The 17,740-nt window shown below is 37.3% G+C and overlaps 1 protein-coding gene across 12 annotated transcripts in view; it reads left to right on the top strand.

Moving 5' to 3' along the window:
* Positions 1-17,740, top strand: part of EXOC2 (exocyst complex component 2) — a 330,347-nt gene that overhangs the window by 191,880 nt on the left and 120,727 nt on the right. For 10 of the 12 annotated variants that reach the window (XM_064279802.1, XM_064279801.1, XM_064279798.1 and 7 more), the window contains one exon: positions 3,053-3,169. In XM_064279802.1, the coding sequence (XP_064135872.1) occupies positions 3,053-3,169 (117 nt within the window). Of the gene's footprint in view, positions 1-3,052; positions 3,170-3,853; positions 4,015-4,975; positions 13,219-17,740 lie in introns of those variants that run through there. The other 2 variants (XM_064279804.1, XM_064279808.1) reach the window with 2 other exon arrangements.

Genomic DNA, 17,740 nt, shown 5'->3' with positions numbered 1-17,740 from the left:
TGTATAAATTCAGCTGTTGAAATCCAAACTCTAGCTACCTGTCTTAGTTATCTAGTGCTGCTATAACAGAAGTACCACAAGTGGATGCCGTTAACAAACATAAATTTATCTCCTCACCTTTTAGAAGGCCAGAAGTCTGAATTAAGGGTGCTGGTTCTAGGGGAAGGCTTTCTTTCTGTGTTGGCTCTGAAAGAAGGTCCTTGTCTCTTCTGAGCTTTTGCTCTTGGGCCATTTTCATGTGGCTTGGCATCTCTTTTCCTCTGTCTCTGCTTCCTAGCTTACATGCAATGTCTTTAATATCTCAAAAGAGATTCACTCAAGATGCATTCTATACAAATCTGCCTAATTAACATAACAAAGAGAACCCATTTCAAATGGAATTATAGCCACAGGCATAGAGGTTAGGATTTATAACACATATTTTTTGGAGATACAGTTCAGTCTATAACACTGTCTTAAGGATAATAACCCTCTCTGGCTTGAAGGATGTGTGTGTGTATGTCTTCAGAAACAAAATGTATGACCTGAATTTCCAGAATTATTATAAATATGAATTCCTAAGTTGATTATACAAAATGTATTCGTTTAAAGGAATCAGCGTGATTTTTTAGAAAACCATTCTTGGTTTTATCACTTGGATGACAAGTTGGATAATCATACGTAATTCACTGAGCCAGAGAACTTACAAAGAAATTAAGGTTTTAGAAACAGATTAAAAGTTTAGTTTGGGACTGAAAAAAAAACAAAAAAAAGACTAGCTGCTGACTAGGAGAATATCTTCAGAAACCAAATATCCAACAATAATAACAAAAATTTATGTAAAACTTCAATACTTAACAAGAAAAATACCAAGAACCCAGTCATAAAATGGGCAAAGGACTTGAATAGACATTTCATGAAAGAGGACTTTTGAATGGCCACCAAACACATGAAAAGATGCTCAAAGTCGTTAACCATCAGAGAAATGCGAATCAAAATGACAATGACACACCATTTCACTCCCACTAGGATGCTGTGAGTTGGAATCAACTTGATGGCAACCAGCTTTTTTTTTTTTTTTTTTTTAAGTTTAGAGTGGTGAAGATTAAGAAAATAACAAATGTTGGGGATGATGTTGGGAAATTGGAACCCTTATCCGTTGCTGGGGGGAATGTAAAATGCTGTAGCTGTTGTGAAATACAGAGTGACAGTTCTTCAAAAAACTAAAAATAGAACTACTATATGACCCAGCAATTCCACTTCTAGGTATATACCCAAAAGACTTAAAAGCAGGTACTCAAACAGATTTATACACCAATGTTCATTGCAGCACTATGCACAATAACCAAAAGGTGGAAGCAACCTAAATGCCTATCAACAGATGAATAGATAAAGAAAATATAGTACATACATACAGCCAGTAGGAGAAATGAAGTCTTAGATGCAGCTTGAAGACGTTATGCTGGGTGAAATAAATCAATCACAAAAGGACAAGAAAAGACAAATTATAGTTATACCAGGCATGAGGGCAGGAGGAAATGTGATGGTCCTCTGCCCCAGTTTGACTGTGCACATTTCTGGTGCTATTTACTGCTTTCTTTGTAGCTCTCAAAATATGTTTACATAAAACAAGGCAGGTAGGGCTGTGCTACGTGGAACACTCCTCTTTCACATCCATCAATTAATTCGGGCCATTAACAGCCTTTCATTTGTTTGAAGCTGCGTTAGTAATCTCTCAGGCTTTTAATTGTATGTTTTGATGATCAAAAAAGGCATTGTAAAGGCTATGCTCTGCCAGAAATAAAGATAGGAACGTTTTAAATAAATTTAGAAAAGTTTTTTTTTAATTCAATAGCGCTAAATAAATTACTGGGAAATATATGCTCGAAGAACAGGACCATTTATTTCCACGTTTTTTAGTATTAAATTAGTTTAAGTTGTTCAGTAAGCAAAACACGGGTGAGAACTTTTCCTGGAAAGTGGTTTTTGTTTTTGATTTTAGTCAAGGGATTTTAAATCAAGGCACTAAATTAGTCATACTGATTCCAGAGAATACTGTCAAACTTCAGAGCACATAGGGGAGTCTCAATAGCTGTCCCAAACTCCATTCTTAGAATTTTATTTATAAAAATATTTCTTTTGAACTGTAAAAGGATATTGTGCTCATCAGCATTTGGGTCTGGTAATTTATATAATAAATTCTTTTAAGTGGCTAGAATACTGGTGAATGTTGGAGAAAACTGGCTAAGCCTTCTCCATTGCTGACATTCAATACTTGACCTCTGCAACACCTTACTCCCCGTAAAACGGAGACTGTTCTTATTCTTGCTCTGCATACTTTAAAAAAAAAAAAAATCTGTAAAGACCTAAGTGTTTTGAAGGGGACCATCATATTATGAGGAGCCCTGGTGGCACAGTGGTTAAGTGCTCAGCTGCTAATGGAAAAGCGGACAGTTTGAACCCACCAGCTGCTCCACAGGAGAAAGCTGTGGCAGTCTGCTTCTGTAAAGATTACAGCCTTGGAAACCCTGTGGGGCAGTTCTCTTATAGGGTCATTATGAGTCAGAATTGACTTGACAGTAATAGGTTTGGTTTTGGGCTGTCATATCCAAATTATGAAAATTTTACCAACTATTTTACAGTAGTTACTATCTTTTCTATGTACTTATTTTTTATTTAAAAATATTTATGTAACCCTTCTTTTTGTTTGTACACAGTATTAAGTGTAATAACCAGTAAAGTAGAACTCCTTTCAGAAGAACAACTGATCCTGCCTTACTGGTTAACTGTTACAGCAATCTATTTTCTTCTAGGGCTGTTAGATTTCAAAGGGATCGTTATTTCACCCTTTGGTGTAGTGTGTAATAATGAGCAATTAGAAGAATTTTAAAATTTTATTATGTCTCTCTGTATGTTACTATTAGAAAAGAAGCAGACAAGAAGACAAAACATTGAATATTGATGTGAAATAGCAAGAGATTATAATTAAACTCATTAAGTGATAAGTATTGTTTGTTACACTCTCAATTTGTTATTAGAAATGTAATTTTCTAATTATTTGTTTTGCTTTTAGGAACAGCGGCTTTTGATAGTCCTGAGTAATTGTTGCTATCTAGAACGTCACACCTTCTTAAATATAGCGGAACATTTTGAAAAGCACAGCTTCCAGGGAATAGAGAAAATAACACAGGTAAGTAATGTTTAATGGACAAGTCAGTTATTTGACCAACTTAGTTTCCAAACATTATTCTCTGCACCCCCTTTCTTTTGCTTTTCTATACTTGTTGCCTCTCCTAGGTGCCCCTCCCCACCGCACACCCATACTTTCTTCCCCACCTTCACTTCACTCTGTCTTTGAATGACTCCCTCCCTTTTCATAACTCACCTTGAATCACTAATTTAGTACTCTCGTCTTTTCTCTGGATTAAAGCTTTCTCAAGTTTAGAGTGTGTTTACCCCCCATCTAAGCTGCTTGAAAGTGAGGAAGGAAAATAATGAAAAGGCATCAAACCCAGATCTTTCAGAATCATCTGGTTTAACTTCTATTAGGTTAAAGTTTTTTAGGTATGGCCAGTAGCTAACTTATGGAGCCTACAGAAAACCTCTTCCCTTTACCTGCATATTCATACTTCTTCTTTCCTGCCTTTCTATATGACAATGATGTCTTTGCTTTACTTCTTGTGTGCACGCACACACACAAACACACTCAACTGGCCTGAAAGAGCTATGGGGCCCTTAATGTCTTACCTGAAGAATACATGCTCTCTACTCTAACCCATAGGAATAGCAAGGTTGGGTAAAAATGAGTCTTGTGTAAATCAGTGTTTTTTGTTTTTTTTTAATGTTATAGTTTGTTGTTTCTATTTTTTCCAAGCAAGCAGAAGAGGAAAAATGAAATAACCTTGTTATTACGAGTCGTCTGATTCCTGGGCCAAGGTTTATCAGATTTCTGAGTAAAACTATACTAGAACCACGTTTTAATGTCAGTACATTTTTCTCAATGCAAAGAATAAGAAAGATAATGATCTTGTTAATCTTAGAATCAAAGTGTACTCATGATGAATTGCATAGTTTTTTTTTTTTTTGTTTTGTTTTTTTAACAAATGATGGTCCTAGTTCATGAACTAGAGTGGCATTTTTTTTTCAAAGAATGAAAATGTCTAAGTGGGCGGCTCTCTCTTGCTTTCCTGCCTTTTTGTAAAGATTAATCATTCTGATGAGAAATGTTGTGACTTAAGACTTTAGGACCAAACGTTTAGTTTATTTCCAGAAATTTGTTTTGAGGATTGCAAGGTTCCCTCTTGCAATAGAAAGTTAGTGTTTATAAAAAGTGGACACTTTGTTTTAATACAGTAATAATAATGACAGACAATTTATTGGAGAAATTTTATTTATCCTTTTAAAATACATGAAATGACTAGGAATTATATATAAGAAAATAAGTGGTTTTCTTTAGGTTTTTGTGAAGTAATTAGTGAGAACTATCTGATTGCATCAATGTATACCATGAAGGGGTAGAATGAATTTGGTATTAAAAAAGGTTTTGATATCTTTTCTATTCTTCTAATCATTTTGAGACCAAGATAGTATGGGAGTTCAGCTTAAAAAAAGGGTGGACTTTTTTTTCCCACTCAGAATTTGCATTTTTTTCTTTTGGCCATCTTGAATATTTTAATGTTACTTAGTTGTGTTTGAAAGAAATAGATAGTAACCTAGATTTAGATTAAAGCATTTCTCCTGATTCCGTGATGCCAATCAAGTAAAATTTATTTCTTACATTATTGGGAAAAGAGGCTGCTAAAGGCCATTATTTTTCACAGTTCCCTTTTCAAATGACAGCGATAACCATAGAGGCTTAATTAACCAGTTGCTCTTAAGTCGACTCTGATACATGGTAACCCCATATGTGTCAGAGTAGAACTGTGCTCTATCGGATTTTCAATGACTGATTTTTTAGAAGTAAATGGCTAACTTTTCATACGGTCTTTCTTCTTAGGCACCTATGGGTGGACTCAAACTTCCAACCTTTCAGTTAGCAGCTGAGCGCACTAACTGTTCGCACCACCCGGGGACTCCTATAAAGGCTTAGATCCCAGAAAAATCATAGGGACACGCAAATAACAGGGGCACACAAATAATAGGGGCACACAGAAATCACAGGGGCACACAAATAACAATGTTACCCATTTTATGTTTGTATTTCTGCCCTTGGAGATAATGGAGATAATGATTCATTATTGGGCTTCTAAGTTAATGTCACTGGACACGAGGAGCTTGCTCAGATCTCTTTCTAGTAGATATGCCACGGACATATAACACCTTAGAGTGTAATTGCTCCTGCCTTTTTATTGGTACTTCCACCAGTAGAAGCATGAAAATGGCCAGTTTTTGATTCCCATTGTATTTCACTTCAATATAAAGAAAACAATCCTCACAACTGGACCAATAAGAAACATAATGATAAACGGAGAAAAATTTCGAAGTTGTCAGGGATTTCTTTGTGCTTGGATCCACAATCAATGCCCATGGAAGCATCAGTCAGGAAATCAAATGGCTTATTGCATTGGGTAAATCTGCTGCAAAAGACCTCTTTTAAAGTGTTGAAAAGCATATGTCACTTTGAGGACTAAGATGCCCCTGATTCAAGCCATAGTATTTTCAGTCACCTCATATGCATGTGAAAGCTGGACAGTGACTAAGGAAGACCCAAGAAGAATTGGTGCTTTTGAATAATGGTGTTGGCAAAGAATATTGAATATACAATGGTCTGCCAGAAGAATGAAAAAGCCTGTCTTGGAAGAAATGCCGCCAGAATGCTCCTTGGAAGCAAGGATGGTTAGACTTTATGTAATGTTCTCAGGACATGTTATCAGGAGGGACCAGTTTCTGGAGAAGGACATCATGCTTGGGGTGGAGGGTCAGCGAAAAAGAAGACCCTCAACTAGATGGTTTGACACTGTGGCTGCAATGATGGGCTCAGGCATGGCAGTGGGTGTGAGGATGGCGCAGGACTGGGCAGTGTTTTGTTCTGTTGTACATAGGGTGGCTATGAATTGAAGCTGACTCAACAGCACCTAACAACAATGTCTTTCTCCTCATTTCCTAGAGTTGAATTAATATATGAACAAGTAACCATGTTTTTAGTGGTTTTTTAAAATTTAATTATCGATGATCATTCAAAAGTAGAATGATTTCATATACAAAATTTCATCCGATGTACAGTAGCTCTGTGAAGTAATTAAGGATGGTATCGTTTTTTTTTTTATCCTTAGCCTTGTTTTCTTTGCACAGAAAGATACTCAGAGTGATTATTGTCTTACTCAGGAAGTAGCAGAGCAAGGCAGGACTCAAAATTAAGTTTTCTCCACTTTGCTTTCTGGTCTACCACCGTACATCTGAAAATAATGAACAGAATTGATCTCATGAAAATATACCAAAGAAATGAAGCTGGCCATAAAATAAATGGACGTGGTTAATTAATATACATTGTTTTGGACTTTATAAAACAGCATTAAATGGCAGTTCATAATACTAGAATATCAAATTTTTCTTGACCTACAGGGTAACTTTTTTAACATAAGCTCCAAAATACGCCCTAAGTGGGCTTTGTGTTGTTTGGATCCCCAGGTAGTTCTTCCCAAATGCCAACAGTGAGTGCCTTCAATTTGCATGTATTTACATTTTTCTTGGCAATTCCATTTAACTGTTTCTCAAATCCTAGAATTTTTTTTTCTATTATGCCTTTTTTCCTGCTTATAAAAGTAAGATCCAACTATTATTTTTAAAAGGACTAATACTGAGAAGTATACAGAAAAAAGTCTATAATTTACCATTCTAACACAAACACTTATATTTTAGTATATATCATAATGAGTATTTTATATATACTATGTCTCTGGCAGCACAGTTAGTTGTTAAGCACTCGGCTCCTAATTGAAAGGTCAGCTGTTCAAACCCACCAGCCCCTCGATGGGAGAAAGATGTGGCAGTCTGCTTTCGTAAAGATTCACAGCCTTGGAAACGCTACGGGGCAGTTCTGCTCTGTTCTTTAGGGGCTCTGAGTCGGAATCAATTCAGTGGCAGCTAACAACAGTGTGTTAGTTATCCAGTGTTGCTATGACAGAAGTACCACAATTGGATGGCTTTAACAAAGAGAAGTTTATTTTCTCACTGTAAAGTGGGTTAAAATTCCAAATTCAGGGTGTCAGCTCCAGGGGAAGGGAAGGCTTTCTCTCTGTCTGCTCTGGAGGACGGTCTCTGTCCTCAATCTTCTTCTGGTCAAGGAGCTTCTCAGGTGCAGGGACCTCCTGTCCAAGGGACTGCTGTGCTCCCAGTGCTGTTTTCTTGGTGGTATGAGGTCCCCCTGTCTCTCTGCTCACTTCTTTTATATCTCAAGAGATTGCCTCAAGACACAATCCAATCCTGTAGGTTGAGTCCTGCCTCACAAACAAAACTGCCACCCATCCTCCCTTATTAACATCATAGAGGCAGGATTTACAACATACAGGAAGTCATACATACAGAATTGGCCCAGCCCAACTGGTACACACATTTTTGGGGGGACATAATTCAGTCTATGACAAACAGCAACAGCAAAAATATGAAACATATTTTGGTAAATTCAATTTACATTGAATTTATGTTTTTCCTATTGAATATTTTGTTGTGAACACTTCCCCACTTTTGTAAAATATGAGTTTTATGGCTGTATAAGTTTCCTTTATGTGATGTACCTTTTTTTTTTTTAACCTTTCTTGTACTAGGGGCCTTAAGGTTATTTTCACATTTGGGGGGTTGTTATTGAGAGGTGAATATAATCTTTGATCATATCTCTAATTACTTTCTCATGATAGAATCCTAGAAGTGGAAATACAGCTCAAAAGACCTGTGAGCCAGTATTGCCAGATTTCTTTTCAGAAGCTGATCACATCACATTTTGACTATCATTGACTATTATAATTTTTAATTTCATAGGTAAAAATAGTCTTTAATTATATTTTTAAAAAATTTTTTTGTGGTAAAATATATACATAATAAAAAGGTTGCCATTTAAACATTTTGAGTGTACAATTTGGTGACATTAATTATACTCATCATTTTGTGCAGCCATCACCACTGTCCATTTCCAAAAGTTTATCATCACCCTAAACAAAAACGCACCACCCCTTACCCAATAAGTCCCGTTTTACCCCTCACCCAGTCCTTGGTAACCACTGATAATTTTAGTCTTTATGCATTTGCCTGTCCTAGATATTTCACATAAGTAGGATCATACAATATTTGTCCTTTTGTATATGACTTATTTCACTCAATATTTTCAAGGTTCATCCATGTTGTGGCATGTATCAGAACTCCACTTTTCTTTAGGACTGGATAACATCCCATTGTATGGGTATGCCACATTATTTTTATTCATTCATCTGTTGGTGGACATTAGAGTTGTTTCCACCTTTTGGCTATTGTGAATAATGCTGCAGTGAACATTGGTGTACAACTGTCTCTTAAAGTCTTAGCTTTCAAGTCTGTTGGGCATATATTAGGAGCAGAATTGCTGGGTATTACGGTAATTCTATGTTTAACTTTTTGAGGACGCGCCAGTCTGTTTGCCACAGCCACTGCCCCATTTCACACTTCTACCAGCAATGCAAGAGAGTTCCCAATTTCTTCACATCCTGGCCGCACTTATTATTTTCTGTTTTTCTAAGAATAGCCATCCTAGTGGGTCATTATATTTTAATTTACACACCTTGCCCTACACTTTCTCATATGTTTATTGACTGTTCATAGTTCAGAAAAGTGAATTTCAAAGGTACTTAGAGGATTAGGGAAATACAGTGTTTTACATTTTAAGTGTACAAACCAAATTTGCCACAAGTCATATTCTTTAAAACCTTTCAGAAGGGGAAACAAGATAAATGGTTAAAAAACTTCAGCATATAGTTTTAGTTTGTTACTTCTAATTATATAATTCTAAAGTGTGCGTGTGTGTGTGTATAATGCTATTTTGGAAACCCTGGTGGCATAGTGGTTAAGACCTACAGCTGCTAACCAAAAGGCTGGCAGTTCAAATCCACCAGGCCCTCCTTGGAAGCTTTATGTGGCAGTTCTCCTCTGTCCTGTAGGGTCACTATGAGTCAGAATCGACTTGATGGCAACAGGTTTTTTATAATGCTGTTTTAACCTGTCATAGTTTCTAAGACAGAAATGTCTAATTTAGAGTTTGGATAATTCCAGATTTTCACCAGATTTGGAACTGTAGTTATTAGACAAGTCTGGCAGTAAATTTTTGAGTATACTACCCATGATTTTTGTTTTGTTTGTTAGGTACTGTAGAGACTCCATGTGACAGTAGAACTGCCCCATAGCGTGACTAATGGTGACCACAAGGGACAGAAAACTGCCCCATAGAGTGTTTTAGGCTGTATTCTTTACAAGAGCATTTCTCCTGAGGAGCCCTTGGGTAGGTTTGACCTGCCAAGCTTTGAGTTAACAGCCGAGAGTTTAACCATTGTGCCACCAGGACTCCTTTGACACTAAATTCTTGATTGAAGTTTTATTTTAAGCCTTAAATCTCCTTAAGAAAATGCAACACGAGGGGTCGGGAGAGGGCAGCTTCTTTTTCTTACGTGTCCAGGAGAGACCCTTTACCTACAATAATTTTAAATACTTTAGTGCTGTTTGAGGAAACCCTGTGACAGGGGTCCAAGAATAAGTGGTGCCTCCTAGGCCTTAGAGCCAACAGCGCTGGGTGCCCATAGTCCACCTATGTACTCTAGGGAACAGGGATGCACTTTTTTCCCAGATACTCAGAGGCAGCTGTCAGCCCCCTGCCTTGTTTACTGAGTGACTCCCTACTGTAGCCAGATACCTGTGCCTACTCCAATCACCCTGCCCATCTAGCATTATAGGTAAAAAGCCTGCACCAAACACTTGGTGACTGACTATCGGGGCACCTGAGCTGAATCCATACAAGAAAAGTAAATGGACTCCTGGGCTCACATACCTACTAACAAATCTAACCACGTGGTGACAGGACGTTAGAGCTTCAGAGGTGCCGATAATCAAACTATCTCACATAAGCAGCCTATCTGGGCATATCAAAACAAAACAAGAAGCTGGAAAGAGTAAGGAAACAAAATAAATATATTGATGGCTCAGAGACAGCGATTAATATCAAGTCACGTAAAGAGGCAGAGCATGATGGCCTCAGCAAGCTCCCAAAGCAATCAAGAAATCGTCTGGAGGAAGATAACTTCTTGGAATTACGGGAGGTAGAATACAAAAGGTTAATATACAGAACTCTTCAAGAGATCAGGAAGAACATCAGGCAAAGCGCAGAACAAGCCAAGGACACACAGATAAAGCAACAGAGGAACTTAAGATTATAAATGAGCACAATGACAAATTTAACAGGTTGCAAGAATCCATGGAGAGACAGCAAACAGAAACCCAGAAGATTAACAATAAAATTTCAGAATGAGACAACTCAGTAGAAAGTCATAGCAGCAGAACTCAGGCAATGGAAGTCAAAATTAGTGAGATTGAAGATAAAGCACATGACACCAATGTATTTGGGGAAAAATCGATTAAAGAATTTAAAAAAAGAAACCCTAAGAATTATGCGGGACTCTATCAATCACAAGAGGGATAATCCATGAGTGACTGAAGTACTAGAATGGGTGGGGAGGGGAGGGCAGTGAGTAGCAGAAAATACAGAGGGAATTCTTGAAGATTTGTTGGCAGAAAATGTCCTTGATATGATGAAAGATGAGAAGATATCCAAGACGCTCATCAAACTCCACACAGGGTAGATCCCAAAAGAAAGTCACCGAGACATATTATGATCAAACTTGCCAAAACCAAAGATAGAGAATTTTAAGAGCAGATAGGGATAAACGAAAAGTTGTCTACAGAGAATACTCAATAAGCCTAAGTTCAGACTACTCAGCAGAAACCATGCAGGCAAGAAGGCAATGGAATGACACATATAAAGCCTAAAAGGAAAAAAATTGCCAACCAAGAATTATATATCCATCAAAACTGTCTCTCAAATATGGTGGCAAAATTAAGGCATTTCCAGACAAACAGAAGTTTAGGGAATTTGTAAAAACCAAACCAAAATTGCAAGAAATACTGAAGGGAATCCTCCAGTTAGAAAATCACTAACATCAGATAACCCAAGACAAGAACACAGGACAAAAGCAACCAGATATCAAACCAGATGGGGAAGTCACAAAAATAAATCAATGCTGAAAATATGGAAACAGAGACATCAATATGTTAAAAATGACAACATTAAAATTAAAAAGAGGACTACAAAATGTAGTTATAGGTCTTTCATATGGAGAGGAAGTCAAGGCAATATAAAGAAATAAAAGATTCGTTTAAACTTAGAAAAATAGAGGTAAATATTAAAAAAAAAAAAAAAAGGCAACCACAAAGGAAACTAACAGTCCGACACATCAAGGTAAAAAAAGAAGAAAAACATAAAGACTCAGCAAATACAAAATCAACAGCAATGAAAAAGATGAAAAGAGAATACATAAAGAAAAATGACTCAACACAGAAAATTGGGTGGAACAATGAAATTGGCAACAGCACACAAAAAAAAATCACATCACTAAACTCATACCTCTCAATAATTATGCTGAATGCAAATGGACTAAATGTACCAGTGAAGAGGCAGAGAGTGGCAGAATGAATTAAGAAAAAAATGATGCATCTATATGCTGCCCACAAGAGATACAGCTTAGACTCAAAGAAACAAACTAAAACTCAAAGAATGGGAAAAAACATATTAAGCAAACAGTAATCAAAAAAGATAGGAGTGGCAATATTAATCTCTGACAAAATAAATTTTCAAGTAAAATCTACTACAAAGTATAAGGAAGGACAGTATATAATGATTAAAGGATCAATACACTGGAGGACATAACCATAATAAATATTTATGCACCCAGTGACAAGGCTCTAATATACATAAACTCTTAACAGCATTGAAAAGAGAAATAGACAGCTCCACAATAACAGTAGGAGACTTCAACACACCACTTTCCGTGAAGGACAAAACATCCAGAAAGAAGCTTAATAAAGACACAGAAGATCTAAATGCCATGGTCAACCCACTTGATCTCATAGACATATACAGAACACTCCACCGAACAGCATCCAAGCATACTTTCTTTTCCAACACACATGGAACATTCTCCAGAATAGACCACAGGTTAGGCCATGAAGCAAGCCTTAACAGAACTCAAAACATCAAAATATTATACAGCATCTTTTCTGACCATAAAGCCATAAAAGTAGAAATCAATAACAGAAAAACCAAGGGAAAAAAATCAAACACATGGAAACTGAACAATACCTTGCTCAAAAACTATATTGAAGAAGAAATTAGGGACGGAATAAAGAAATTCTCAGAAGCAAATGAAAATGCATCTTACCAGAACTTTTGAGACAGCAAAAGCAGTGCTCAGAGGTCAATTTATAGCAGTAAATGCTCACATTCAAAAAGAAGGGCCAGAATCAAAGCATTAACCCTACAACTCAAATAGAAAAAGAGCACTAAAAGAAGCCCTCAAGCACCAGAAGAAAGCAAATAATAAAAATTAGAGCAGAATTTAGTGAAACAGAGAATAGAAAAACAATTGAAAGAGTTAACAAGACCAAAAGCTTGTTCTTTGAAAGGATCAATAAACCATTGGTGAAACTGACAAAAGAAAAACAGGCTAGGAAGCAAATAACCCAAATAAGAAATGAGATGGGTGATATCACAACAGACCCAACTGAAATTAAAAGAATCATAACAATACTATGAAAAATTGTACTCTAACAAATTTGAAAACGTAGAGGAAATGAATAAATTTCTACAAACACACTACCTACCTAAACTAACACAAACAGAGGTAGAACAACTAAATAAATGTATAACAAAAGAAGAGATTAAAAAACTCTCAACCAAAATAAGCCCTGGCCCTGGTGGCTTCACTGGTGAATTCTACCAAACTTTCAGAGAAGCGTTAACACCACTATTACTAAAGATATTTCAGAGCAAACAAAAGCATGAAATACTCCCAAACTCATTCTGTGTAGCCAGCGTAACCCTGATACCAAAACTAGGTCAAGAAACCACAAAAAGAAAAAAAAAAAATACTGACCCCAATACCCCTCATGAATTTGGACACAGAAATCCTCAACAAAATTCTGGGCAATAGAATTCAACAACATATCAAGAAAATAATTCACCGAGACCAAGTGGGATTCATACCAGGTATGCAGGGATGGTTCAGCATTAGAAAAACAATCAATGTAATCCATCACTTAAATAAAACAAAAGACAAGAGCCACATGATCTTATCAATTGATACAGAAAAGGTATTTCACAAAGTCCGACACCCATTCATGATAAAAACTCTCAGCAAAATAGGAATAGAAGGGAAGTTTCTCAGCATAATAAATGGAAGTCAACAGCCAGCATCATCCCAAATGGAGAGAGCTTGAAAGCATTCCCCTTGAGAACAGCAACTAGACAAGGATGCCTTTTAGGCAAGAAAAAGAAATAAAGGGCATCCAAGTTGGTAAAGAAGAAGTAAAAGTATCTCTATTGGCAGATAACATGATCTTATACACAGAAAACCCCCAAAGAATCCACAAGAAAACTACTGGAATTAGTGGAAGATTTCAGCAAAGTATCATGTTAGAGGATTAACATACAGAAATCCGTTGGATTCCTCTACACCAACGAAGACAACTTCAAAGAGCAAATTACCAAATTAATACCATTCACAGTATAGCCCCCAAGAAGATAAAATACTTAGGAATAAATCTAACCAGAGATGTAAAAGACCTATACAAAGAAAACTACAAGACACTACTGCAAAAAAACAAACGAGACCTACAGAAGTGGAAAAACATACCTTGCTCATGGATGGGAAAACTCAACATTGTGAAAATGTCTATTCTACCCAAAGCAATCTACAGATAAAATACAATCCTGATCCATATTCCAATGACATTTTTTAATGAGATGAAGAAACAAATTGCCAAGTTCATATGGAAAGGGAAGAGGTCCTAGATCAGTAAAGTATTACTGAAGAAGATAACAAAGTGGAAGGCCTCACATTGTCTGATTTTAGAACCTGTTATAAAGCCACGGTAGTCAAAATAGCCTGGGTACAAGAACAGATACATAGGCCAGTGGAACAGAGTTGAGAATCCAGACATAAATTCATCCACCTGTGAGCAGCTGATATTTGACAAAAGCCCAAAGTTTGTTAATTGGGGAAGGACAGTTTCTTTAACAAATGGTGCTGGCATAACTGGATATCCACCTGCAAAAAAAATGAAACAAGATCCATACCTCACACCATGCACAAAAACTAACTCAAAGTGGATTAAAGACCTAAATATAAAATCTAAAATGATAACGACCATGGAAGAAAAAATAGGGACAACACTAGGAACCCTAATACATGGCATAAACAGAACATAAATCATTACTAACAACGCACGAACATCAGAAGAGAAACTAGGCAACTGGGAGCTCCTAAAAATCAAACACTTATGCTTATCCAAAGACTTCATCAAAAGAGCAAAAAGACAACCTATAGACTGGGAATAATTTTTGACTATGACAAATCCAATCAACATCTAATCTCTAAAATCTACAAGATATTGCAAAATCTCAACAACAAAAAGACAGATAACCCAATTAAAAAATGGCCAAAGGATATGAACAGACACTTCACCAAAGAACACGTTCAGGCAGCTAACAGATACATGAGGAAATGTTCATGACATTAACCATTAGAGAAGTGCAAATCAAATCTACAATGAGATACCAGTTTACCCCAACAAGGCTAGCATTAATCCAAAAAACACAAAATAATAAATGTTGGAGAGGTTGTGGAGCAACTGGGACACTCGCACACTGCTGGTGGGAGTGTAAAATGGTACAACCACTTTGGTAATCGATTTGGCGCATCCTTAAAAAGCTTTTTTTTAAAAAAGCTAGAAATAGAAAAAAAAAAGTACCATTTAATCCAGCAATTCCACTCCTTGTAATATATCCTAGAGAAATAAGAGCCGTTATACAAATAGACATATGCACACCCATGTTCATTGCAGCACTGTTTACGATAGCAAAAAGATGGAAACAAGTTAGCTGCACATCAGGGGACAAATGGATAAACAAATTATGGTATATTTACACAGTGGAATACTATGCAACAATAAAGAACGTGATGAATCTGCAAAACATCTTATAACGTGGATGATTCTGGAAGACTTTATGCTGAGTGGCATTAGTCTCAAAAGGACCAACGTTATGTGAGACCTCTAAGAACTCAGGAAATGGTTTAAACACAGAAGAAAACATTCTTTAATGGTTATGAGGGTGGGGAGGGAGGTAGAGGAGTATTCACTAACTAGATAGTAGGTAAGAATTATATTAGGTAAAGGAAATACAGGGGAAGTCAACACAACTGGACTAAGCCAAAAGTTTAGAAGTTTCCTGAATACAGCCAAACACTTTGAGGTACAGAGTGTGGCGGGGTGGGGCAGAGGGGGAGGGGGTCTGGGGACCATGGTTTCAGGGGACATCTAGGTCAATTAATATAACAAAGTGTATTAAGAAAACGTTCTGCATCTTACCTTGGTGAGTGTCGTCTGAGGTCTTAAAAGCTAGTGAGTGGGCATCTAAGATGCATCAGTTGGTCCCAACCCACCTGGAACAAAGAATGAAGAACACCAGAGACAGAAGGAAAATATGACCGCAGGAGGCAGAAAGGGCCACACAAACCAGAGACTTCATCAGTTTGAGACCAGAAGACCTAGATGGTGCCAGGCTGCCACCAATGACTGCCCTGACAGGGAACACAACAGAGAGTCCCTGATGGCCCAGGGAAAAAGTGGGGTGAGGAGCTCAAATTCTAATAAAAAGACCAGACTTAATGGTCTAACTGAGATTGGAGGAACCCCAGAAGACTTGGTGCCTGGACTCTCTGTTAGCCCAGAACTGAAAGCATTCCTGAAGCCAACTATTAAGACAGAGATTAGACTGGACTGTACGTCATAAAACGATAAACTCTTGAGGAGAGTGCTTCTTAGCTCAGGTGGATACTTGGGACTACAAGGACAGCTTCTGTCTGGAGGCAAGGTGAGAAGGCAAAAGGGGACAGGAGCTGGTGGAATGGACACAGGAAATGCATGATGGAAAGGTGGAGTGTGCGAGGCAACTGGGGTCTCATAACTAAATATGAGAAAATAACTTGAATTGTAAACTTTCACAATAAAAAAAGAAAAGAAATTAACCATCTCCTTAACATTTCTGTGCTCTGGGCTTGTATTTTATTTGTTTCCTCTTCACAGTCTTTACATTTTCCATAGGCAAACTCATCTAACCTACAACGTCAGCATCACGTATGCCCATGATTCCGAAAACCTTTAACTTGGGCTAGACATATCTAGGCTTCAGCTTCATTTCCTAGCAGACATTTTCACTTTGGTTTGTTTTTGTTTTGTTTACCGTGTTCAGTAACCAGAGTCAGCAAGCCAGGAACTCTGGAATTACTGAGTTTATCCTCCAAAAACCCAAAACCCGTTGCTGTCGAGTTGATTCCAACTTATAGCGGCCCTGTAGGGCAGAGTATACTGCCCCACAGGGTTTTCAGGGGGCACCTAGTGTGTTTGAACTCCCGACCTTTTGGTTAGCAGCTGAATTCAACCACTACACAACCAGAGTTTCCACTCCATACCTCAGGACACAGAAAACTAACTCTTCTCCGTTCAGCTCCTGAACGTCTAATTTTGCTGCTCCTGTTTAAGTTTACCCTTTTTCATCCTCTGACCACTGCAGAATTGTGGGGACTCCCTTCCAGATGGTTTGCTTAACTTCTAAATTCTTTGACTCACCAGCTCATCCTCCACAGAATTTCCAGGATGGGCTTTCAGAAATGCAGGACGAGTTACATTGTTCTTGCTTTCCACCTGCAAAATGAAACCAGATTCCTTAGGCAGTTGGTTTTAATGTCTCCCTCTTGCTTCTTTGATGACATTCATCTCCCCCACTACAGTACCGTTACCTAGCCCAGTCACACACTCATCTTGCCTTGAACATTACATATTGTTTGTTCCATCATTCATTCAACAAATGTTCATTCAACACTAGCTTACTATGGTGCACTTCAAGGACATTTACGTTTCGCTTGTGCTACACTCACTATCTGGAATCCCTTCTCTTCATTCTCAACTTGATATCTCCACTTTGCTCATCCTTCAGAGCCAGTCTTAGATGTTCAGAGGTCTCCGTCTGTATAAAGTCCTTTATGACTTCTCCAAGTCCATTCTCCCAGAGTGCAACACTGGTCATGTCCTCTTTGTTCCTGTGATGCTTTGTTCACACATTTTGTGTCACGGTTAGAATAGCACATTTTGTGTCACGGTTAGCTTAAGGTAGACGTATTTATTTTCTAGATTATAAATTCTTTACAAGTATTTTTATATTAAGTATCTTATCCCTATAAAAGAATACTTATTATGTAGATGTAAGATATAAAGGATAATAAAAGGAACACATGTGTATCCAACACCAAGTTGAAGAAATAGAACATGGCTACCGGTACCTTGAAAGCCTTTGTGTGATTGCATTGCTGTTCTTTGTATAGGTAATCTCTTCTGAAGTTAGTGGTTTCTAAGTAATATATTGTTTAATGTTATCTGTTTTTTACTTTTACATAGTATAAATGGAATTATATAATAT

Source organism: Loxodonta africana, chromosome 1 (assembly GCF_030014295.1).
Source record: "Loxodonta africana isolate mLoxAfr1 chromosome 1, mLoxAfr1.hap2, whole genome shotgun sequence".
NCBI classification, from domain to species: domain Eukaryota; kingdom Metazoa; phylum Chordata; class Mammalia; order Proboscidea; family Elephantidae; genus Loxodonta; species Loxodonta africana.
The sequence above is the reverse complement of the archived record's forward strand: the minus strand, read 5'-3'. Positions and strand labels throughout refer to the sequence as shown.